The sequence below is a fragment of the Xenopus laevis genome, chromosome 4S (assembly GCF_017654675.1).
Source record: "Xenopus laevis strain J_2021 chromosome 4S, Xenopus_laevis_v10.1, whole genome shotgun sequence".
NCBI lineage: Eukaryota > Metazoa > Chordata > Amphibia > Anura > Pipidae > Xenopus > Xenopus laevis.
The window spans coordinates 44,226,468-44,253,332 of record NC_054378.1 but is presented as its reverse complement, the minus strand read 5'-3'; the positions used below and the strand labels follow the sequence as shown (position 1 = coordinate 44,253,332).

General features: G+C 38.5%; 1 protein-coding gene across 2 annotated transcripts; it reads left to right on the top strand.

The window, feature by feature from the left end:
* On the top strand, positions 1–26,865 carry wfdc1.S (WAP four-disulfide core domain 1 S homeolog). 2 transcript variants are annotated; one of them, XM_018260581.2, is made up of 7 exons: positions 2–467; positions 15,604–15,799; positions 18,756–18,839; positions 19,787–19,927; positions 22,372–22,413; positions 23,962–24,031; positions 26,346–26,865. In XM_018260581.2, exons 1-6 carry the CDS (start codon positions 318–320, stop codon positions 24,021–24,023), a joined length of 675 nt encoding a protein of 224 aa, XP_018116070.1. In that variant the 5' UTR covers positions 2–317; the 3' UTR covers positions 24,024–24,031; positions 26,346–26,865. The 2 variants fall into 2 exon arrangements, with proteins under 2 accessions (XP_041417119.1, XP_018116070.1); XM_041561185.1 differs by lacking the exon at positions 23,962–24,031 and having other exon boundaries at positions 1–467.

Genomic DNA, 26,865 nt, shown 5'->3' with positions numbered 1-26,865 from the left:
TGATTCTTTGCCATGCTGTGGGTTTGAATGGAGCGCAGTGGAGTCCAGAGGCCAGATGTGCTGCAGCTGCTTCTACACACTGAACTTGGAAGTTGGAATTACACGACAAGAGAGCAAGTACTAGTGAGGGCATGGACTGGGCATATCACAGGCATCTGTTCTGTGTGCTGAACATATCCAGTACATAGTCTCTGATTCCCCTGCCCTCACAACAGAGGTACATTAACTCCCGGAGGTCTGTCTGATATCAGGTAGTCTGATATTTTCCAACAAGAAAAATATTGCAGTGAGTGACCCCGGGGCATTACACGGACGGAATGGCTGACTGGAGTCACACATGGGCTGCTGAGCTGGGCAGGAAGGTGCTGCTGGCTGCTGTCTGTCAGTTACTGCTACTGTCGCACTTCTGTACCGGCAAGAGCCTCAGCAAACGAGCTCTGCACCTGAAACTAAGCGACAAGTATGATGTGAGTACTGGGGGGGGGGGTCATGTCATTTGTATATTCTAGTTTAAAACCTAGTATTTTACATTGAGCTATAAACTTCATATTTTATTAGTAAGATCTGCCTGTTCATTTATTTCTTAATTTCGAAAAACGAAATTCTGGGTAGAGTTTCTGGAGCGAACACTGTCAGTCTAGAAGGCTCCAAAATGGAAAATCAGTGGCAACTAGTGATGGGCGAATCTGTGATGTTTTGCTTCGCTGAATAAATTGCGAATTTATTGAAAAATTTGCAAACCGACGGACAATTCGGAAAACGCATTGAATTCAATGGGCATCAAAATTATTTTGACGCTAGCAACAATTTTTATATGCGTGACTATTTTGTCCAAATGCATTCAAGTCAATGGGCGTCCGAATAATTTTAACGCCCGACAAATTCTTATGTGCGACAATTTTCAAATCCATGTCTGGCGAATTTATTCGCCCATCACTAGTGGCAACAAAGGTGCCAGCCAGCTCCACCAGCAGCTCAAACACTTGGTAGAATCCAGGGGAGCTTACTATACCACTGTGCCAGGCAGATATTGTGAGAAAGCTAACTACTTTTGTCTGTTTTGTGTCACATGTAATAGGGGAAAACATAACTGATATTTAGGAATCCATGTGTCCTTGTTTCCCTTGGGATTTTCCATGTATTCCTGCATGAGTGGGGTGCATGCAGTGCAACTGTAGGCAAGTTTTTAGTGCTGAATGCTATTGCATTGAGAAAAGTGAGTTGAGATAGTGGCTCCCTTCAGATATTAGGATATGTTTGTTTAAATATTTGCACAATGTATGTATTTTTCCCATTTCCCCCCCCTGTCCCGTCTTTTAATTCCAAATAATTTTGGTTTATTGCATCTCTGACATCGCATATCATGTCATGCCGGCATCACAGTTTGTCGCATGCACTCTCTTCCCAGAAATATTAGGAAGGTGAACTTTTTCATGTAAGAGATATTCTGTTCCATTAAAGGCAGAGTTCTCTTTTCCATCAATCAATAATTTTCATGATTCAGTTGGATCCATTTAGTCTGCTAAAGTGGCAAAACCTTACCTTGAAATTCAAAACTGTGACCACGTTTTTGAAGACTCATTTGACATAGGCAGAGACAAAAGAGCTGGACTGCTTAGGGGTTCAAAGCTGTGCCCCTTAAAGCCCTTATACAAATACCCTCCCACCCATAGTGGGTGATACTGGAGTGAAACTCAGCACAACCAGCAGCCTTCCAGATGTCATTGAACTACAACTCCCATGATCCCCAGACAGCTGTATCTCAGGATAATTACAGCTGTACTTTAGCCGTAGTTAAGAACATCTGGAAGGCAGCAGGTCTGACATGACTGATACACTACACCATGTGCTACTGCCAGAAGCAGTTCTCCCAGCAGTTCTTATGTTCCAGCTGTTTTTTATGGTGTCCTAGCAAAGAGCCAGGGAGCACACAGCTTCAGGAAATTTTCTTCATACACAGATTTCATGTTTTCTGCATATTTATATATGCTCAGGAAAGGAAATGCTTTTTAATTCATGTTTTTTTCCTCATAGCCTTTGTGTTCCCAATGTTAACACGAAAGGGGATAATCTGAAATAACATTCCTTCATCTTACAGTATACCAGATAGAGTTCTTTCAGTGTTAAGTGATTTGGCAACATTGGGCCAAATGAGGAAAATCCAATTGTTTAGATCCCAAGCCAGTAATCGGACTGAATTGGATGCATCCTATATTGAAAAGCCTAATACATGGGCCAATAAGCTGTTATGGATGGGCCTAGTCAGAAGCATTAAGTGACCCATGCACCTTATTATCTCATATTAAAGGGCAAGTCAACCCCAGGATAAAGATTTGCAAGATAATACAAGAAAACATAATTCTAAGCAACTTTGCAATATACATTCATTACACATTTTCTCTGGTTTTTAAGTTATTTGTATATGTATTGCTTCTGAAAACAGTGTTTGTCCCTTTGTATTCTCTGCCCTGGTGGCTCAGACTGTTGATACAATGTAAGATGAGGCAGCTGATTAACAGACCTGTCTTTGCTGAGGAACTTCTGTGTCTCCAAAGATGCCCAAGTAGCTCCCCATCTTCTTTTCTGTTGATTCACTGCAGTGTCGGACTGGGATGCCAGGGGCCCACCAGAAATCCTTAGACCGTGGGCCCACTTTCCAAACTATTATTCCTCCTCTCCTCACTCAACCTCTTTATTCTTCTAGTCTTTTATATTTACTTAGTCTATTCTTCCATTATTAAGCATTTTTTCCATAAAGAAATAAGGAATGACAATGAAGTTGGCCACATAGTTAGAAGCAAAAGGGCCCACTGACAGCTGGGCCCACCTGGAGTTTTCCTGGTATCCCGGTGGGCCAGTCCAACACTGATTCACTGCACAAGACTTTTGCAGCATTGTTTTAAAAGTAAAAAACCGGAGTTAGGCAAATGCTGCTTTCAATAGCAATTTTACAAACAACTTTAAAAGCACTGAAACTTTTTAATAAATGTATATTGGAAAGTTGCTTAGAATTATGTTTTCTTTTATTAGACAGATTTTTATCATGAGGGTGACTTGCCCATTAATCATTTTCTCATGTTTAATTACAAACACTAGGCAAATTTATACCTTGGCAGTAACCCATAGCAGCCTATTTAGCGATAAGCAACAATTTGATTGGTTGCCATTAGGGATGTACAGAATTCAGTTTGGGATTTGGGCTAATCCAAGCCTTTTTTAGAAGGATTTGGATTCACCTGAAGTGGCTGGCTAGCTCTATGCCTGAAACCCTCGGTCCTTGACCTTTCACCCCAGAGGGGGTTTGCAGCAAGGGCAGGGGTGTGTGCAGACCCCCAAAGCTGCAGCCCTTGTTGGCCTTCGGACCCCCCAGATGACACTGTGCCTGGCCAAACTGAATCTGTAGTGCACAACTATTTGGACTGTTTGTTGCACAAAAATACATCACAATTATATAAAGGGCACATGTTGGTTAAATATATTATCCCCAACCAAAGGTGAGGGCTAAGAGAGCCCGCACTCCAGTTGGGGGTAACAGTAGATTTTTTTTATATATTTTTTTAATTGCCCCCCCCAGGCCAGTGCTAGGACACTTGCAGCACCTTTGGTTGGGGATAATATATTTAGCCAGCAGGTGCTCTTTTAGGTCTGATCTCCACGAGGCGATCCGGATCGATTAGTCGCCAGGTGATGACATGCACGCAACGTGTCGGACGGGCAGAATATAATGGAACTGATTGTCAGTCCCATGATATTCTGCACGTCGCCTGGCGACTAATCGGTCCGAATCGCCTCATGGAGTTCAGCCCTTAAACAGGGTTGAGATACAATCAAATCCTGTTTGAAGGATTTGGTATTTAGTTGAATCCTGAAAAAGTGGATTCAGTACATCCTTAATTGCCATGGGTTACTGCCCAAGTGAAAATTGGCCTGGTGTTAATAAATGAGCCTAACTATTTTTAAAGAAGTTGAAAGGCATTCTGGTAAATTAAACAGATGGGGTTCAGGAAAGGTAATGCTGATTTAAGAACAGGAGGGTGTTGGGTATCTTAGTATGACACATTAAAACTATAGGAGACACTGACATTAATGTGTGAATTTGTTCTGCCCCTTTAAAAATAAATAGGGATGTTTGTAGAGGCAGCATAGGGCTTGAGCTATTGAGGGCCTCTGATTCTATAATATATGTATACAAACCATTTTCTTGTCAAGAAATCCCCAGAGGCTACTGGCCTTGCCCTAAAACTGGAAACCATTTATAAGTTCAGTATGCAGAAGATTGAATTATAGGGCAAGAGTTCCTTGGAATGCAGGCTGGGAAGGGGCCCTGGTGAGGTTCTTTCTTCCATCATCGGACAACTTATCAGGGGAAACTCCACTTCCTTGACTGATTGTCCCGATGCATTGCTTCACCCAACTTAACTCTTCCACCTTACTCATGAGGGAGCAAATAGAAGGCAGTGGCTTATTTATATGGTTGCCTTTGGTGCCACAGCAAGCTATTAGACCCCAAGCATAGGGTGATTGCCAAGAATAATCAGAAGGCAACAGTTAAATCCTTACAGGCTTGGGCAGGCGAGATAACGCAATATGCGTGACCGGTACTCATTTTCATAGCTGGAATGCAGAAGATGCAGCTGTGATCATGTAAGTGAAAAGAAAATCACGCTCAGATGTGCACATAAAATGCTTTCCATTGGCAAAGACTGGATTCAATATGAATATAAATGAAGAATGGCCCCGGTTTTCTTACATTCCGTAAGTAAATAAAGATTAAGGGGGTTATTATTATATAAATGCCGAATGCCAAAAGCTCGTTTTTTTACAATAAAATACGAATTTTTAGTGGAAAAAAAACTCAAATTGTTCGGGATTTATTATACACCGAGGATGGAAAAAGTCAGAATCTGAAAATCCACCATCTCAGACCTGCTGAGGTTGTATATAAGTCAATGGGAGAAGTCCCGAAGATATCCTGATCTGTGCTGGGTTTCGTGCAAAAATCCTGATGATTTTGTGGTTTTCGGGAAAAAATCTGAGTTTTCAGGTGAAAAATACGAAAAATACGAAAAATACGTACGATTTTCATTTTTCAAGATTTTTTAAAGTTTTTTCCCGCACAGGAAATCTTCTGGAAATTGTATCGATAAATAAGGGGAAATAACCCATCTGGATTTGGTCGGAGTAGATTTCAGAAAATAATGAGATATTTTTGGATTTTGATCAATAACATCAGTGACATCAGTTTTAAATCCTCTTGCACTTTTATAGTTGTTCATGTTAAGCCCAAGGGAACTTTCGATTGCCCTTTTTATCAACACGTCCTAAAAGCTGAACAAACAATTGAGTTTAAATATTTCCTTTGCTGTACAGCTCTCAGTGCTGAGTAATATAATAATGTTCAACACATACCCCCATATTTAGTAAAAGACACAAAGTTTGCCCGATTTCAGTAACCCATAGTGCCCAATTAGATGTTTCGCTTTTATACAGATGACTAGTAAGTGTTACCTGCTGTTTGATAAATGTACTCAGCATGAGAGTTACTGCTGTGCCAAAGGGACATCTAGTTTCTGTATGTTTCTTTCACAAATTAGATATAAAGTGTTTGTTATAGTTGGATCTGACTATTAACCTCAATTTGTGTAGTTGACAGGTCCACTTTTAATGTCCGCCGATCTGGGGAGAGGGCGCTGCTAATATTCTTTTGGTATCATCAGACTATGTATCATTGAGTATGTGAGGTACATAATTGGCATTTGTCATCATTTAATGAAATAATTATTTTGTGTTGTAAGGTCCTGTACTACTGATCAGCATGTTTATTCGTAGTAAAGGATTCACATTCACAAGCAGATTTGAATTGCCTAAATATGTCCATATTCTCATACTGAACCGATCCTGTGCCCCTGGTCTCTGTTTGTTGCTATCCCACAAAAACATTATTTAATTTCCTATAGCATTTCTTATTGCATAGAGACCTGGAGCATAGAGATCTGGAGTAAACTCTGCACCTACTACTATTTTAACCCTTAGGGGGGAATATATCGCTGAACTGCAGTTGCAGGAAAAAGTAAACTTGGCCATAAATACCCTAATTTGGTTGGGCATTTATGCAGTTGAATGATAAATCGGGCCTATGTTTATACCGATAACCCTGTGATCCTTGTTGATTGATGAAAACATTTCTGTTTGTAGGCCAAAAGAAAACAAATAACCAGTACAAAGTCTGACCCCTCATAATGTAACTGTCCCTTTTGCCTGCATATAATGTGCCTGGCTGGTGTATTGTCAGGGTATGACCTGTTCGGAGACAGAAAATCCCCTTAAGACCAGCATAGCTCAGAGATTATTTTGAAAGCTTAAAGTAAGCAAGGGCTTGTTTTGCCTTAAAAGGAAAATTAACCTTAACGTGCCTTGTTATGACATGTAGTAAAGTTTTAATACCCGTGTAAATGTTAATAGTTCTCAGCATGCCCTATGGATCTGTACCCATGGGAGCAGACATGAACAGAGAATAAACACTGTATGTATGCTACGCTTATAAAATCTAAGGGGGCTTTGAAGCTCTCTCTCTTTTCCAGCCCAAATCAGTTTATTATACTGTAGGTGTCCTTTCAAAAAATATATAACGGAAGAATGAAAAAAAATGATTGTCTTGGAAAAATAATTGTGTAATTTGAAATGAGGGTTATCCTTCAATGTAACCAAACCTGCCTCCCAATTCAGGACTATTCCCAATTTCAGGACTAGGCTTGAGGATATTATTTACAGCTAGGGATGGGCGAATTTGACCAGTTTTGTTTCGCCAAAAATTCACCGCCGGCGAAATGCTGCTAACGCCCATTAAAGTCTATGGGCATCACATTTTTTTTTTTTGACGTACAACGCCATACAAGTCTATGGGCGTCATTTCCGTGGAGAAACAAGTCGAAAAAATTCACCCATCCCTATTTACAGCATTTAGCTTCGTGAATTATGGTCCCATGTAGTATCCAAAATTCAAACTCTAAGTTAGAGGTGGGAGAACTATGTAGGCATATTTTAAAAATGCTCTATAATCAGGGCTTGATACAAAGACGTAGGAGGAATTCATTTTAGCTAGGCCTATCCCAACTAGCAATGGCCAGGGGTTATACATTAAGATTAATTTTGTCAGTGTTATGGTTTTATGTGTGAATCAGAATAAATCTGCTCTGCTAATTAGATCTGTTTTAATCAAGTTTGGAAAAGCTTACTAAATTGTTGACTTTTCATTGCTAATAAGCCAATGGCTGAATGCTTCACATTATAGATGTTCTTTACAACAGGCCTTTTTCACATTCCATTTCAGAGCTGATCTTGCCTGCAAAATGTCTGTTCTAAAGATGCTAGAATTAAATGTGTTAGCCTTGGGCCTGAGTTTATCTCCCGTGTTTGTTACATAAAGTCATTCAGCAGCTGAGTTGATGAAACCCAGTAACTCCGTTGCATCAGAGACTATTTTGAGTTTATGATATTTCGCTTCACAGCTGTCTAGAAGTTTAAGGGATCAAATGAGGACATGGTACGGATATTTAAGGAGCATTAAGTTGGCAAAGATGCAAGGGGTTGATAACAGGACTATAACTCTTGTTAGTAATGCCTTAATTAATGGTTCAGTACCTCACATGGTTTAGAGGAAAAAAAATAACTCTGGCCTTGTTAGTATTAAAGATGTAATAATAATTAGGGGACCTTCCTGCTCTGTAAGTGTTTGCATGTTCTGGAGCAGCTGGTATTCTTTAACTCACCTCCAAATAGCTACACGTTTGAGCCAGTGGAATGAAGAGACCTCCAGCTTTGCCTGTATTTAGTCTAGTTTGCTTTCTACCAAAATCAAAAGGATTAAAAACACAAAAGTATAACTGACTGAGATTCTCAGTTGCATGAAGTTCATGAAGCTAATGTGCCACTTTAAAGTTAACATCACACAGAATAGATTGTTGGTACAACATACACAAGCAGTACTAATATTACACAGATGGAAACATTACTGAGCAGCTGCAAAAGAATAAAAAAACTGATTTTACAGCAACATTTTCAGACACCATCAAAAGTAGTGAGATCACGCTAGCTTTTCCTAAATAGTTGAGGTCTTCTCCCACTGTATTATATCATCAATACTTTAGGTGATCATTTCAGATCTTTTCTACAACAAACCTGTTTTAAGTGATTAGTATGTTACTACTACACACACATTGATTTCTGCTTTCCATTCTTAATCTGCCTATGGGGGAGCTATTAGCAGTTGCTGTTCTGGGGCTTCAGAGCCTTAAAATTAAAAGAAGATTCAGTTTCCCACATGGCTGAAGATTGTTGACATCTGCTAACCACAACTGGGAATATCCAATAGGATACAGAGAATAATTAACTAATGTGCCACCTTTAGTCTTAATTACACATCTTTCTGATCATCCTTTCAGTAAGTGCCTAGCTTCCTAGTCTTCCTTAAAGCAGTTATTGCCCCATGTTAATGACCAGTGTTTTAGGGCATGTATTGGGTATGTAGATGGGGGAAGGGCCAAGAATGTTTTTTGCTTGGCAGCTCAGTGATTTTAAATTATGCCTCTGACCTATTATGATGTTGTTATCTCTTAATAATACACAAAAGCCTTGAATATCTTGTAAATTATATCCTTATAAACGGTGAGTAGTGATGTCATTTCTGTCACATGACTCACTGAAACTTGTGTATTATAATAAATATTTTGCAACCTCCTGTTGCAAAATATGAGGATATTAGAAGTTACCTTGGAGTTCCAAAACACGAGGCTTCAGCCTCGTGTTTTTATATGGTCATGAAACTGCTCAGTAACTTATAATATCCTTATCATTTACAGGAGGGGATTCTTTATTCACTATATAGTTTTAATTTGGCCAACCTGAGACTTGTTTTACCCTGGAATATAGTTAATAATACTATATTACAATTAAGATAACCTTTTCAAGTGTGTGGTACTGTATATGTGAGTAATGGCTGAAACGTTTGTACTAGCTTTACTTGCAGTCAGAAATGTTTGTTATTGGGAACCGCAGATCCGCCTGTATAGCATTTCCAGAAATGAGCTGATTTAAAATGTGACTAGGAACATATGTTTTGTGTTATTAGAAATGCGGGGGGGCTTTATTATGCCTCCCCAATGTTAAAAGACACATGTGCTATTTAGTCTGGGGTTTTGCCTTTATCTTGTAAAATTTTAAATTGCTGTTAAAACATAAAAACATTATTTTATTTAGTATATTCAATTTGTACACAGGGTCTAGTAAATTTGCAGCTTCTAAAATATCATATAGGTTAGCTTTGATGTGCTAGAATTTAACAATGCAAACCAGCCCATCACAATAAAAATGAAGGATAGATCTTTTAACCAGCCTGAAAAGGTACGATTCAAAAATTATATTTAGATAAAATACAGATGTGGTTACGCTTTGTTTTGACTATTTGTTGGTCTGTCACTGGAATCATTAACATATTTATACAATACACGTTATATGGCTCCAACAGAGATGATCCTTCTTTCACATCAGCCCCTGTCCATGTGGAGCTTACAATCTAAAGTCACTTATACATTCACACACACATTATGGTCAGTCTCACCAGTAGTCGGTTAGCCTTGCTTTTTTGTTTTTGGAGTGTGGGTGGCATTAACTTTAATGAGTAGACGTACTGTAATGACAACATTAACTACTATGGCACTTTGCAATATTCAGAAGTGTAACAATTGGTAGTAAAGAACTTTTCAAAAAAAGAAGTTGAAGCACAAGCTTTCAGGGATCAACCCCTTCCTCAGGTGAAATCATTTGTACCATAACCCTTTCATTTGTAAACTTTTGCAAGTAGGGCCCACTAATCCTATGTACGTCCTTGTTTGTTATATGCTGTTTGTTCTTTGTCCATTATAAACGAATAAAAGCACTGCGAGGCAAAAACCAGGCATCTAGGGTTGCCATCTTTCCGTGGCCCATGATCTGGGCAGGGGCCAGAGTCATGATGTCAGAAGGGCAGACAAGTGATGTTGTGGGCGAAGCGAGCACCATCACAGAGGTAGGGCTATGACATGGCGATCAGCTACTGGCTGATGGACATGTCAATCAAGATAGATCATGCCAGGTTTTCCTTATTTGAAAAACTGGGCAGTCTGTCAAAATCCAGGTCAAATCCAGACAGGTGGCAACCCTATCCCTGTCTGATTTCACCATGGTTGTGACTGCAGAAGACATACCTTGCAACTTTCCTGTTTTTAGAGGGACAGTCCCTCTTTTGACAGCTCAACCCTCAGTCCCTCGCAGGGGCACTTCGCTAATGGGGCGAGTTGAGGCTGTCGCCTCAGACGGCAGCGCCCCACTAGGTACCAGGGGCAGCAAAAATGCCGCTCCTGGTACTTTAAGAGCTGAATTTCCAGCTCTTCTAGCACAGAGAGCGCAGTTAGGCTCTTTGCGCTAGCATACTGGCCCTCTCTGCTGCTCTCGTGGACCCCCCTGGGCCCCCTCAGGTGCAAAAAGGAAAGAGTACGGGGGAGGGGGGGCGGCGGAAACTGCTGCTGCCTCAGGTGGCAGAGGGGCCAGGATTGCCCCTGGTCCTTTGTTTGTACTGGAAAGTGCCTTTTTTTCTCTGCACTGAACAGCCGACAAAGTTTCTAACTTAATTGGCTTTTAGCAGAGCGCCCAGAACAGCCACAGCTGCAGATAAGATACTTTTGTAACAATTTCAAGAGAAGCAAATAAGTAATTGCAACACTATAAGATAACAGGTCCCTTGGGAAAAGTTAAACTTACAGCTTAAGGGGCAATTCACCTTATTTAGCAAAATTGTAATAACTGGAAAAAAAACCCAGAAATATGTTCAAACTTTCAGAACCTGCCTTTTTTTTTTTAAAAAAAGAACATGGTAATTAGGGGGTGTGGCCACAAAATGGGTGTGGTCAACAAAAATTCACCGGGCTACACGCGCCAACTTTTTTGTCCCTCTTTTTATTTCCAAAATGTTGGGAGGTATGCAGAAGAGGAATTGTGTTTTGACTGCCATACATCTTCCAGAATGCAAAACATTAATGTCTTAAACATTACTGCCGTATTAAAGGAATGATTCACCTTTAAGGTAACTTTTATTATTTTATAGAAGGGCCAATTTTAAGCAACTTTCCAATTGGTTTTAGTTATTTATTTTTTATACTTTTATAGTTATTTGACTTTTTCTTCTGACTCTTTGCAGCTTTCAAATGGACGTCGCTGACTCCATTATAAAAAAACAAATGCTCTGTAAGACTACAAATTATTAAGTATTGTTATTGTTACTTTTTATTACTGATCCTTCTATTCAGACCCTCTCCTATTCATATTGTCTCAGAATATCACTCTCTACATCGTACTTAAAGTTATCTCAAAAGTGAACAACCCCTTTAAGCAGTATTGCTGTCATAGGAGCGTTAACTTAATCTTAGTTTCAACCATTCCCCAGTCAGAAAAAATACTGAACACAACTGTTTGAAAACAAGTTCACACAAGCTGATTGTTTTGTGTATGAGCAGTGTAAATCCCTGTATACCAATGAGTGCATGTTGCCTTACATGTTTCCTTTTTTCAATTATGCCACTACTAGAACAGGAATTAAATGAAAATCTGTTTCTAATCTCCTGGCAAATTAATTCACACCTTTAAGGTGCCAAAATAAAAAGGTTGTGTCTTGCTAAAAAAATGAGAGTGGAAGGGGATCTTGGCATAATGTGAGATTAATATTTGCCCAATGTCCCTGTTTAGGCCAGAAAGTCCCTGAAAACCATATACAGGTATAGGATCCCTTATCCGGAAACCCGATATGCAGAAAGCTCCGAATTACAGAATGGCTGTCTCCCATAGACTCCATTTTATTCAAATAAACCAAATTTTTAAAAATGATTTCCTTTTTCTCTGTAATAATAAAACAGTAGCTTGTACTTGATCCCAACTAAGATATAATTAATCCTTATTGGAAGCAAAACCAGCCTGTTGGGTTTATTTAATGTTTAAATGAATTTCTAGTAGACTTAAGGAAAGAAGACCCAAATTACGGAAAGATCCTTTATCCGCAAAACCCCAGGTCCCGAGCATTCTGGATAACAGGTCCCATACCTGTAGTATATATGAGAAAGCAGACAAGTGTGTAGGATGAGTTGAGGCAGGGTTGTTTATAACTGTGTGTGCTGCCAGGACAGAATGGTGCATGACCTTGATATTCCAGATTTTCTAGTTAAATATTGTGAGATATGGTATTGAAAGATATGATAAATACTTTATTTGTATAAGCCAAAATACAGAAGCCTAATTAACTCAGTAAATCTAGTTAAATGCTCTTTAACAAACTCTAATAAGAAAGAAAATCAGCGCTGATTCTAATCAGTTCATATAAATGTGTGCAGACTAGCACACATTGTTATGAAATAGAAACCTACTGACATTGTTAAAGGTGATAATTGAGGATGTGGAAATAGAAAGAAGGTGTTAGTTTTCTGCCAAACAAGCACAGAGCTACACTAACAGCAGTTTATTATCAGTATGCTTATTTAACCACTAAAGGCTTTTATCATTTAAGCTCCCAATTCAGTATAGCAAAATGAATGCAGCATTCTAACAAAGAATGCAGAAAATATCAGGTCTGATCCCCATATATAATGACTTTAAAATCTACACTGTGCTTTTTGTTCCAGCAGTATTATTAGAGGTCACATAAATGACCCACAATGGATGCCAAATCTAGTAGACAATAAAGCCTACACTAAGGGGCAGATTTATCAAGGGACGAATTTCAAAGTACAAAAGACACAGTACTTCGATAATGCAATGGTCGAATAGTCGAACGATTTTTGCTTCGAATCGAAGTCGTAGTATCCTTGAAATTCAAACTTTTTGTACTTCGAAAATTCACTCAAACCTTAGTAAATCGAAGTCGAAGTAAATTCAAAGTCGTAGTATCCATCGAAATTCGAACTTTTTGTGCTTGGAAAATTCACTCGAACCTTAGTAAATCTGCCCCATAGGGTCGAAGTGAATTTGAGGGAATTTTCGAAGTAAAAAATTAGAAATTCTAAGTAATTTTTTGGATACTTCAACCATCGAATAGGATACTACGACTTCGAATTTACTTCGACTTCGATTCGAAGTAAAAATCGTTCGACTATTCGACCATTTGATTATCGAAGTTATGGGTTATTACTCTTTTTAAAATAAACACAGGGTTTGCCTTTTATATCGATTACCAGTTGTTCTTTTTTGTGTTTTGTTCTTATTTGTATCTAATCTGTATCCATGTATGCACTCATTTATTGTATAATGCTACGGCATATATTTGCATTTTATTAATACATGTTAATAATAATAACCTCACTGTTTTGGATTTTAAGAAATGCTTTAAAATGTGTTTACTATATCAATATGTTGCTTTATTTCTCACACCAAAATTTGCTGATGTGTATTTATAGGAGAACTAAAGCTTAACGAAAGAAGTAGGCTAGAAATGTTACGTTTTGGGTTTATGTACCAGACCAAGGGAACCACAGTCCTTTAGCAGGGAAGATCTGTGCCTCTGAAGATGCCCCAGTAGCTCCCCATCTTCTTTTCTGCTGATTCACTGCACATGCTCTGTGCTGCTGTCACTTATTGAGCTTAAAGACCCGCTCACGATGTACAGTACACATAGAATATAAATGTCATAATATAAGGCTGATTAGTAATTACCGTATTTACTCGTGTATAAGCCGACCCGTGTATAAGCCGAGGTACCTAATTTTACCTACAAAAACTGGGAAAACTTATTGACTCGCGTATAAGCCTAGACACAACTAAGACCCTTTATGCTACAATCACTACAGCGCAAACTAAATCACTGAAAATTTGGTCCCCCCCAGTGGATTTATATTACAGATATTTTTCAGCTGAGACAAAATATACTTTCCACTAGCAATTATACACACATAGACACACATATACTTTACACACACACTCTTCCCACAAAATAATCACACACACATACTATACACACAAACTCCCCACACATATACTATATACACACACAAACTCTCTACCCACACCATCATACACTATATACACACACTCCCCACACAATAAGTGAATGGGTGGCACGAGTGAATAGGTATGTGGGTGGGTGGGTGGCACGAGTGAATGGGTGGGTAGAATGAGTGAATGAATGTTTAGTATGAGAGAATGGGTGGGTGGCATGAGTGAATGGGTGGGTGGGTGGCATGAGTGGGTGGGTAGCATGAGAGAATGGGTGGGTAGCATGAGTGGATGGGTGGGTAACATGAGTGGATGGGTGGGTAGCCAGGCACAATGCATCCTTGCACCACAGCAGACAGTCTAACTAGTCAATATGGCCAAAGTAAACATTCATTTTTGCAGCAAAAAAATATTCAACAACAAGTTTTAGTGAAAGAGAGAGAGAGAGAGAGCGCGCGCGGCAGGCCACTTGACTTTACCTCAAAATGTGCATGAACCCGGAAGGTACGGCAGGCCACTTCACTTTACCTCCGAAGTGTGCAGGGGCCCAGAACCCGGGAGATGCTGGGGGCAGGTGATGTTACTCTCCATCCTGTGCCGGCCGCCCGGCTTCAGCTAGGCAGGCCCTGATAGGCGGGCCCTGATTGGTCTGGAAGTGGAGGATAGCGCGTCCTTTTGAATTCCCCCTCGGTGATGTCGGTGGGCAGGTTCCCCACAAAGAGATGGCAGCGCTGCGTGTAGCTCTTCACGCTGGGCTTCAGAAAGCTCCCCCCCCCCTCCTCTTTCCTCCTCAACATCCTCCATCTTGGGAGGCATCAGAGACGGGTCCCCCTCGGACACCTCAAAAGTGCGCTTGTTGCCTTTGCCGGGCGGAAACATCTGCTGCTGAGGCGGCGACACCATTTGGCCTCCGCCATTGTTCTTCTGCCTTCTACCGTATTTCATCTAAAAGAGGTTACCCGCGTATAAGCCGAGGTCAATTTTTTCAGCACATTTTGGGTGCTGAAAAACTCGGCTTATACACGAGTATATACGGTAATACAGATAATTATTACATGGCAGCACAGAAACCAGTGCAACTAGCATCAGAATCTAATAATCAGCCTTGTAGCATCCGGCCAACCTCATTTTCTGCTTGATACTTTGCGACGACCCCTAAGCTTAGCTTCTCAACAGCTGCTCAGAGCCCACTGAGCATGTGAGTGTCGCAGACAAAAAATTCCAAGATGGTGACCCCCTGTGACAAGTTTGAAATCCTGGATCATTGCTGCTATTGAGAAGCTGAAACTTTAGGCTAGTGCAGTAATTTCAAGATATAAAATGTGTCATTTTTAGCCATATTCAATTTTACAGTTTAGTTTAGTTTGGGGTACTGCAAATGCAACATTTTTCTTCTTCTTGATTAATTTTACCCCTGTCTGGCACCCATATATTTGCAGTACCTCCCGTTGCAGTGCTATATTTTATTTTCTAAGGGCTGTATCATAAAATATGAACAGTAGTTCAGTATGATTGTGATGTCGCTTGCTGATATTTCTGCATTGTATAATGTCTAAGTTTTCTGCTTTTTTCTTTCTTGTTTCTTTATTTCTCAAGGACTATGGGTATCCACTGCACCCACATAACACAAACTACCAGAAAAGTGATCGGTGTCCTCCTCCACCCCAGAGCCTTCCAGAACATGCCTGTGAGGTGCCCAGCTGCCGCTCTGACTCTGAATGTGAGAGGCATAAGCGCTGCTGTTATAATGGATGCATATATTCATGCTTGGAGTCTGTCCAACCTCCACCAGGTATGGGTAGATCAGCATAATGCCAACTGCTCTCTGTGCAAGCCACATTATGGGGGTTATTTATCAAAGTCGGAATTTATCTCAATTTTATTATTACATTCTCCCGAAAATTTGCTTTGAAAAAAATCTGATTTTCACTATTTTTTGCGGATTTTTCATCTGCTTTTCATGATTTTTCGGATTTTTCACCCGAAAACTCAAATCTTTGCCCGAAAACTTCGGGGTATTGCACGAAACCCAGCGCACATCAAAAAATCAATGGGACTTCTCCCGCTGACTTATATGCAACTTTGGCAGGTCGGAGATGCTGGATTTTCTGATTCAAATTTTTCCATCCTCGGGGTTTAATAAATCCAGAAAAATGTGTGATTTTTTAAAAGTCTGATTTGATTAAAAAAATCAAGAATTTCTCGTGATTTTTTGCATTCGGAGTTTAGTAAATAACCCCCTATATGTTTTGTATAGGTATGGGATCACTAATCTAAAAACGCGTTATCCATGAAACTCATTTAAAGGAAAACTATACCCCCCAAACAATGTAGGTCAAAACAGCTCATGTGTAAAACCCTGCTTCATGTAAATGAGCCATTATCATAATAATATACTTTTTTAGTAGTATTTGTCATTGGGTAATCATAAATAGAAAATTGCCATTTTAAAAAATAAGGGCCGCCCCCTGAGATCGTAAGAGTCACTGTGCACACATACAAACCACATGTAAGGTCACATGAGCCAATTAACAGACAGAGTTCTGCCTTTTGCTTCCTCGCTTCTTCCTGTTACAGTTAGTGTTGTAGTATTTCTGGTCAGGTGATCTCTGAGGCAGCACAGATAGAGTCACGAAATGGTGGTTCAAGGCAAGAGATGTAAAAGGGCAATATTTATGTAAATATATATTCCAGTTTGGTAAGATTCTTTAATATGTCATTCAATTTGATATAAACTATCTGTTGCTTAAGTATTCATTTTGGGGGTATAGTTGTCCTTTAAGCAAACAATTCACATTTTTAAACATTTTGCCTTTTTCTACTGTAATAATAAAACAATACCTCGTACTTCATTTTAACTAAGATATCATGAATCCGTATTGGTGGCAAACAATCCTATTGGGTTTATTTAATGTTTAAATTATTTTTTATATGAGGATAAAGATTCTTATGCAATAAGTGATATCATTATAGATAAACAGTTCCACTATCAACAGTCTCAGCAGAGCAGTACATTTTGCGTTGGAAGTTGGAAAGGGGAAACTTGTAAACAAGTCCTAATGTCTTGCAGGTGCATTACAAGATAACATGTGACCTTAGTGAGTTACAGACAGGGCTAACCTTTCTGTATATTCACAGTGAGCAAAGGTGGTGCCAAATAGACCCATGTAACTAGGTGCCCAAGCGTTACATCAAACACTATTGGTGTTTAATTGCTGTGGGAAAGTTACATGTGATGATATTAGCCTAATAGCCCAAAATCATTCATCATCATTATCAGAGGTATATTCCTGGAGTGGTTCAAAATGGCTCCCAATGCAGACATTTATCTGTACAGAGCCCTATACTTTATGTCTTAGTCAACAAAGGTGTCAAGGGTAGGGACAGCTGCACATTTGGCCTTAGGTACTGTAAGGCCAAATGACGTAGCATAATATTATTTTGTTAGTTTGATATGTGTAACTGTAACATATGAATAGATACGCACTGTTTCAAAAAATCTAAAAAATTGTCTTCATCCCGAATAATATCCTGTATGTGGTTAGGAATCAGACCATGTGTTACAACCCTGGAATATATATGTATTTTATTGATTATATAGGAAAGAAGCAATTAATTCATTTATCCAGGTTTTTTAAGGAAGGTTTGGAGGTTTGTAAATGACCATATAATATGAATATAATATAAATAGCTAAAACAAACCCTGCAATAGGTATAAAACAATTATGTTGTATAACAAACCCTATAAAATGTACAAAACAATTATGTGGGTATTTAAGGGATGTCTCTTACAACAGCCACACCTCTCACCTCTGATGACGCGCCCAATGGCACGAATTGCGTCAGGAGGGAGTGGCTGACATTTATTAGCATTTTTTTGGACCCTTGCACAGTGCTCACCAGCAGATAGCATATGCCCAGATGGTTCATTAGTACTGTACATTACTGGGCAGATTTATCAAGGGTCAAAGTGAATTTGAGGGAATTTCGAAGTAAAAAATTTAAAAAATGTAATTTTTTGGATACTTTGACCATCAAATAGGATACTATAGCTTCGAATTTGATTCGAAGTAAAATCGTTCGAATATTCGACCATTCGATAATCGAAGTACTGTCTCTTTAAAAAAAACTTCCATTTCAATACTTCGCCAAATTAAACCTGCCGAAGTGCTATGTTAGCCTATGGGGACCTTCTAGAGCATTTTTCTACGTTTTTGAATGTCGAAGTAAAATCATTCGATCGATCGCTGACGATTCAAAGGATTTAATCGTTCTTCGACAGCAGGATACCCAAATTCCCTGAAAAAAACTTTGACTTCAATATTCGAAGTATTTTAATTGGATGACCGAATTTCGAAGTATTTTTAACTTCGAAATTCGCCCCTTGATAAATCTGCCCCTACATGCTGTAAATAACAATAGAGCCAATCAAGTACAGATTATTAGGAATGACCCTCCCACCACAGTGATGGCATTAGACCATAGCCAATTATCTTTGTATTAACCTTCTCTGCTGCAGAAATTGGAAAGAAAACTGTATACAGTACCTGCCCATATCTTTTAATGAACTAATATAGGTTCATCCACAGTTAAATGTTTTTTGTATTTTTGAAATTTATTTTCCTGAAACAACTGGTTTTCTAAGGTAATGTAAATATATGAGGAACACAAATGCAATGGTTTATATGTGCTGTTGAAATGTAAAATCATTATTTTCATATATCATGCAATTTGTTTGTTCCCTATAGTTCTTGATTGGTTAGTGCAGCCAAAGCCTCGTTGGCTGGGTGGAAATGGCTGGCTTCTTGATGGACCAGAGGAAATATTGCAAGGTCAGGAAAGTAAATTTTAACCTTTGTGGGAATTTATATAAATGTTTGCTTTAAATCGTCTGTGCATCCTCCAAACTGGAGACTGCTTCAGATGGGATTTCATCACCTTCTTTAAGATAAGCTACAATTTAGGTAGAAATTATTGGGTAAAATATTGAACATTGCTGAATCCATTGTTTTCAACCCAGACTACTATTAACCTGTGCAAAACATTCAAGTTTCAGCTTGTTTATCATTCCTCAAAATATCCCTAATGGCCAGTATTAACCATTCTACTCCCAAAGCAAACTCATGGTTCTATGAAGAAATTCTATTCTATGTCTTTGATTTTTTTAAGTGAGGAAAAAACAAGTCAGTCACAAAGTCTCTGTGCAACTTCTGTAAAGGCATTTTCCACTAAAAACTGCATACATTATAAACTATGGTGATTTTGTTATGTTTGCAATTCACATATGAATATGAACGATGTGTTTGACATTCATTTGGAAGTGGAAGGTAGATCATCCCAAACGACTCACTGAGCCATTGCCCCTTAAGGCCTTTAAGATAAAAGATGAAAAGAGATGTGCTAAGAATAATTTTTGTTACTATAAGTAGTGATTGTGGGGCGTGAATTTGGGGCGTTTCGCTTTGCCAAAAAATTCTAGAATTTCCAGCGAAATGTGTGAAAAGGCGAAAAATTCGCGAAACGGCCCCGGCGTCTCGTTTTTGAAGCCAGCATCCAAAAAAACAGAATTTTTGTGGCGGTTTCGCGCCTGCCGAATAAATTCGCCCATCACTTATTATTAGTTGGTAGTGTAGAAAATGTCCATGTGTGTTCTGAATGGTAACATGAGAGTAGCAGCAGGCATGACAAACAAATCAACCATGGCAAAGGATAAAATAACAGTAGCTGCTGCATGGTTAGATGACACTGTGAAACCATTGTGTTTTTGTTTTTGTTACAGCTGAAGCCTGCAGTACCACTGAGGATGGTGATGAGCCCTTACATTGCCCAACAGGATATGAATGTCACATAATCAACCCAGGCAACCCAGCAGAGGGAATCCCCAATCGAGGACAGTGTATCAAGCAAAGAGGGAACTCAGGTCACTGTAAATAGGAATAACACATGATAAAGACTGTATTGTTACCTATATTTTTTTTTACAATATGTGTTTTTATTCTCCATAATAAAAAATTGTCCACGGAGAATAGTCGCCGTAAGCATAACTGGGTGATGTTTACCAAAAATTTAGGTTGTTGTGTTTTTGGGTTATTTAACAGGCCTTACCTATGTGGAACTTTTCCAGTTTCACAAATCTAACTGTCAGGGGCATTGAGGCTCCAATCTCGGAGAAGTTCAGACCAAGGAGGAAGCTTTAGGGTTAAATCCAAGTTCAAGGTAATAAAAGGGTCAGGCATTAGCGTATATACGAGATTCAGGCAGGAAGCAAAGGATCAATGTCAGAGGTGCAGGCACAGGTCAATAGTCCAGGAATTAATAATATATAAATTTAGGAACAGCCAGGACACAAGCAAGTATGACCTATCATCAAGCATCGAACCCGTGACCTGGAAGCGCTTTTATTTTAAATTTTCGCATCGTTCCCGGTATGCTGACATCATGCACCCAGCATGGCGCAATGACGTCAGTACGCACAATGACATCAGGACGCCGCTATCTTCGATGCAGAGCACTCCGTAATGGAGCACTCCTTTCGCTCCTGACACCAACACCTATATTGTTTCAGAAAAAAAGTTCCTATAACAAAACCCAATGCCAGCCGAGGCTTTACACGTGTATGCAAAGATAACTGTCCCAAGGCTTTTGTTTTCATAAAAAATATTGTTTTATTAAATTAGCATTAAAATTCAGTTACAAACAACCCCACCAGGCCCACCTTACGCATTTCGCACCCTCAGGCGCTTAGTCATAGGTGTATAGGATCAAATGTAGGTCAAAACAGTTCATGTGTAAAACCCTGCTTCATGTAAATGAGCCATTATCATAATAATATACTTTTTTAGTAGTATGTGCCATTGGGTAATCATAAATAGAAAATTGCCATTTTAAAAAATAAGGACCGCCCCCTGAGATCGTAAGATTCACTGTGCACACATACAAACCACATGTAAGGTCACATGAGCCAATTAACAGACAGAGTTCTGCCTTTTGCTTCCTCACTTCTTCCTTCTACAGTTAGTGTTGTAGTATTTCTGGTCAGGTGATCTCTGAGGCAGCACAGATAGAGTCACGAAATGGTGGTTCAAGGCAAGAGATGTAAAAGGGCAATATTTATGTAAATATATATTCCAGTTTGGTAAGATTCTTTAATATGTCATTCAATTTGATATAAACTATCTGTTGCTTAAGTATTCATTTTGGGGGTATAGTTTTCCTTTAAGCAAACAATTCACATTTTTAAACATTTTTCCTTTTTCTACTGTAATAATAAAACAATACCTTGTACTTCATTTTAACTAAGATATCATGAATCCGTATTGGTGACAACCCCACCAGGCCCACCTTACGCGTTTGGCACCCTCAGGCGCTTAGTCATAGGTGTATATACACCTATGACTAAGCGCCTGAGGGTGCGAAACACGTAAGGTGGGCCTGGTGGGGTTGTTTGTAACTGAATTTTAATGCTAATTTAATAAAACAATATTTTTTATGAAAACAAAAGCCTTGGGACAGTTATCTTTGGATAAAGGATTTTCTTATATGTGATCGCCTGAGAACTGGGGCAAGTCCCTTAGGCTTAATTAAATGTAAATCAGATGTGGACTCCCAATTGATGTATAATTTACACGTGTATGGCCACCTTAAAGGTGGCCATACACGGGCATACTTTTATCGTTCTGCGATGAACGATCGTATCATTAAACGATCGTCTGACGATTATTTTACCATACGATATGCCATCCACGGAGAACAATCACATGAACAGATATAACCATTGTTCAACAAACGAGGAGTGGTGCTAGCATTGTGTCAGTGTCTGTAGAATATAGTCAGTTTCTCCGTCCCTGCTCCATGCAGACATATGGATTTATGTCTTGCTATGGCATAATAAACCTCTTTCACATATGAGGTGATAGGGTGATATTCCTGCAGTAAGCACCAATTTATTTCTTTACATAGTTCGTATGGGTACAAATGAAGTTTTGAGCAAAGAACATTCGGGGCCTTCCGTATATACAGTATGTGTGTTGGCTTGTGCTACAATCCTGACATGTGCAAAGACGGATTTTATCCCTGAACGACTAAAATTTTTAAACTCAATAATGTTGAGACGATCGTTCATACACCATCAACTATCTGATAATGTACCGATATTATCAGAACGTTCTGAAATCGGTCGTTTAGAAGAACAAAATCTGCCTGTGTATGGCCACCTTTAGATATGTGTCAAATTCAGAAAGTTTCTTTGGCTGTCTGCACCTGTGAGCTGTTAGCTTTGTGGGTAACAGGTCTCTGCATCTACATCTTTGTACAGAAGAATAGATCTTATAGTTATAATATCAAATGTTTTATGTCATTTTCCAGATGGAAGACATTTGAGACATAAATTTTACAAAGAAAACCTTGGTAAGTTACTTCATTATACTCTTATCCCTTCTTGGTTTACCTGTGAGCGAGGTTTACTATAAAGGAGAAGGAAAGTCAACAATCACTGGGTGAAAGTGAAAGTGAATACAATCACTGGGAAGAGGGGGGGGGGTCTAACGTTTGGTACAACCAAGTGATTGTGACTTTCCTTCTCCTTTAATCTGGAAATAATTCCAGAATAGCATTGCATCAATCTATAGAAGTTATTACAAATTCACTAGCCATTTCATCATGTTCTTTGTTAACCATTATAGTAATAATGAGTTCATTTTCAGCACTGTGCTATCTTGAGATATGTCTAATCTTGAGATATGTGTGACTAATATATGCCAATATTGGCTGGAGAAAAGGAGACTATGTGATTAAAAAAATCTTACCTTATGCTAACCTTTAAATTCACTTTTAGTATGATGTAGAGTGTGATATTATGGGACAATTTGCAATGGCTTTTCATTTTTTATTATTTTTTTGGATTATTTACCTTTTTATTCGCCAGCTCTCTAGCCCACAATTTTGGCAATCTGGTTGCAGGGGTCCAAATTACCCTAGTGACCATGCACTGATTTGAATAAGAGACTGAAATATGAATAGGAGAGGGCCTAGATAGAGAGATTGTAAATGTGTAGCCTTACAAAGCATTTGTTTTTAGATAGGGTCAGTGACCCCTCTTTTAAGGGTGGAAGTGAAAATTTTAAGTAAAAAAATTCGAATTTCGAGCTATTTTTGTGCACGTCGACTAGAGAATAGTCCAAATTCGATTTGAATTTGAAAAAAATTTGAATATCTAAATTTATCATGTATTGTCTCTTTAAAACTTTGATCATTCCCCATCTAAAACCTGCCGAATTGCTGTTTTAGCCTATGGGGGACCTCCTAGATCCCATATGGAGTCAATTGGTGGACTTTAAAAAATCAAAGTTTTTTGATACTTCGAATCGAATTCGATCTTACTTCAAACGATCGAATACAGCCTATTCACCCTCAAAAAAAAATAACTTTGATTTTTTTTAAATTATTTCAGTTGGTCTTTTTTTATCCAAATTTTCCAAGTTACGGGAGTTCAAAAAAATTCCCAATACTTTGAAATTCAACCCTTGATAAATCTGCCACTTAATATTGGAATGAGTCAGAAGAATAAGAAAGCAAATAATACAAAAACGATAAAAACAGGTTAACCATAATTTTGAAGTATAAAACATATCACATCCCTACAGAATGGCTTGCAATATCATCACTGCTCTTTGTCCAAACATTCTTTTCCACCAGCTAACAAAGTGGTTGTGGAAATTAGAGCATATCTCAGCTTTACTTCTCACTCTTTCATAGCCAGGAGAAAAAAATGTGTTATTTTTATTACATAAGGAAAGAGAGCTAATTTATTCATAACCCAGTTCTTGGCATTGGAGGTCCCAATTTCACTGTTGTCTCTATATTTTTGTTATTGATGTGTTATTTTCCCACACAATGAAGTTGATCGAGTGCATTTCTAAGTAATATGATACTGTATATGTCCTTTTTGTATTGCAGGTGGAAATTACAACAATGTTATGGTTGGATTTAAAAAACAACCCCAGAAGCACTTAGGATAAAATACATTGTAGGAATCATTTATATACCTTCTTATTGTTTTCTGTAAATGAGACTTGCATATAAATTGTAGTCCATAGAAAAACAGAAGGCAAGTACAGAAAGGCAAATGTTATACTGTATAGGGATAAACGATTATTGCAGCACATGACTCCTCTAATGCTGTATATGTTTTTAGGCAATTTTCCATTATTGATTGAATGCAGTGTGGAAGACATCTGAGTTATGCAGGTATGGGATCTGTTATTCAGAAACTTGTTATCCAGAAAGCTCCGAATTATAGGAAGGCCATCTCCAACAGACACCATTTAAATGATTTCCTTTTTTCCCTTGTAATTGGTCCCAGCTATGATATACGTGATTCTTATTGGTGGCAAAACAATTCTATTTGGTTTGATTACATTTCAAATTATTTTTAATAGACATAAGGTATGGAGATTCAAATTACAGAAAGCCGCCTTATCCAGAAAGCCCCAGTTGCCAAGAATTTTGGATAACAGGTCCCATACCGGTAAACATTCATATGAACAAGCTGTGTAACTGTAACCACTTGAAGAAGATATAGAATATTCTATTCCTGTAAACACAATAAACAGAGGGGCATAAATGGGCCGATCCTGATGGAACAGAATGTTGGCCCGGGCACAAGGCTGAAAATAGTGGCTTTAATAACTATCTGATAGGGGCTCAATCAGATGTCCGCAAGGGTGTTAAGACCTGCATTGTACCATGTAGTTGTGGGGCCTCTTTGTAATCTGATGGAAGGGAATAATGTACCACTATTGTAAAATGTACAGATAAGTCACTTAGGATTTCGGCCGTGTGCCTTTATACATGCAATAGTGACTCCCGTATCCTCTTATTTTTTATATAATACACAAGCTTCTGTATGATGTAACAAAAATGACATCACTAAGCACCCATGACAACCAATACATTGCCAAGCACCATTTACAGAGATATATTTTACAGGATATTCATGGCTCTTGTGTATAAATATCTTATATATAAAGAAGAATGTTTCAGGGTTCCAGTGTTTGGCCATAACTAAATGTAATTTAACTTCTCAGGAATCCCCCTCTCTTCCACAAGGCACAATTGTACTTTTGGTAAAAAAACATGGGGCCCCTGTATGCAGTGGACCTGCATACTGTATCTTTAGACCCCATTTCATGTTATTTCATGTTACCAAATAGAATTCACACAGAATTGAAAAAACTTTAGAAGCCTTTCTCTCATCCATGAAAAACAGTTTGGTTCTCCTCCCACAACAGACCCATTCTGTCTGACAATCTGCCATCGATTTACGCCAAAGTCATACATCTGCCAATTTGAGTACTCAGACTGCTCAAAAAAGGGGGGCTTTGGGAGTACTCCAAGTAAAGTATAGAAGTATAATAAAAAGTGCAACTGATTGGGCCACATTAGTTACAGGTATGGGACCTGGGGTTTTCCCCAAAAGGGATCTTTATGTAATTCGGATCTTCATACCTTAAGAAAATAATTTAAACATTAAATAAACCCAGTAGGATTGTTTTGCCTATAATAAAGACTAATTATATCTTAGGTGAGACAAAATATGAGGTACTGTTTTATTATTACAGAGAAAAAGGAAATCAATTTTAAAATGTTTAATTATTTGATTAAATGCAGTCTGTGGGAGATGGCCTTCCTTTAATTCGGAGCTTTATGGTTAACGGGTTTCCAGATAATGGATCCCATACCTTTACAAGCATACAGGTTGCCTGCAGTGTCCAGCCAATTTAAACCAGCACTGAAAAGGGATCGATCATTGCACATTCCCTGGTCCCTTGTTTTGTATGTAATTTAGTATCTATACAAATGCATGTATTTTCAATGTATTTTAGTTGCAAAGTTGTGATCATAAAATTGTCAAGCCACCATACCACAACCCCATATGGTGGTCCTAACTATTTACCTTCGGACATATTTTTCATAGGCTGGCACCTCATTGCATGGTAACATCAGTTCCACAAGATAATCCTCACCAGCTTGCGGCTTTTAAAGTAGAGAAGACCGCCCAACCCAGTAACAATATTTAAAGGCATAAAAGGGACAGAAACTAGTGACTAGTCAGATTACACCATGTTAGTATTGTACAATTGGTCATAAATGCAAATATGCACCTAAGTCTATTCAAAGTTGTTAATACTGACATCTCTGTAGCCTAGAATGTTGATAAATGTGCCTCCTTAGTCTGTTGTCTTGCTTTTAATAACATGTTTTTGTGCTGCTCTTTTAGTTCAAATATTGTTTAAAGGTGGCAATTTGATCTTATTTATTTTCATTTTATTTTTTTATAGAATTGTCTTTTTCCAAAAATGTATCCCAAATGGAGCATCAGCCTGCAACAAAGTCCTAGCCCTAAACCCCAATTCATATAATATAATCCATATGAGTTCTCAGAACCTTATTTTTAGTGGTGCATTTCTTATGTATCTAAATATAAAATGGATGCTGCTTGTAACCAAAGAAACTCCAAAGGAACCGTCTCGCCAACAAAGAAATATTTCCACATCTCACCAATAAATCATTTATAATCTAATGCTACATCCCAAAACATTCCCATAAAAGACAATGCTGCATACTGTATGTCTTGCCTTCCTGGCCCCTGGAGGGACACACAGCTTTCTACTCCAAATACATTAGGCATAACCAGCATCTTCCTCTTCAACCAGAATGAAAATGTTGTCTTTTTTCACACAACGGACTCACTACCAATCTTAAAAAACATAATCTTGGTTGGAGTCTAAAGGTCCCCATAGACCCGAAGATTTCTCTTGCCGAATGACCGATTTTAGCAAAGTCCGACCAATCCTACGA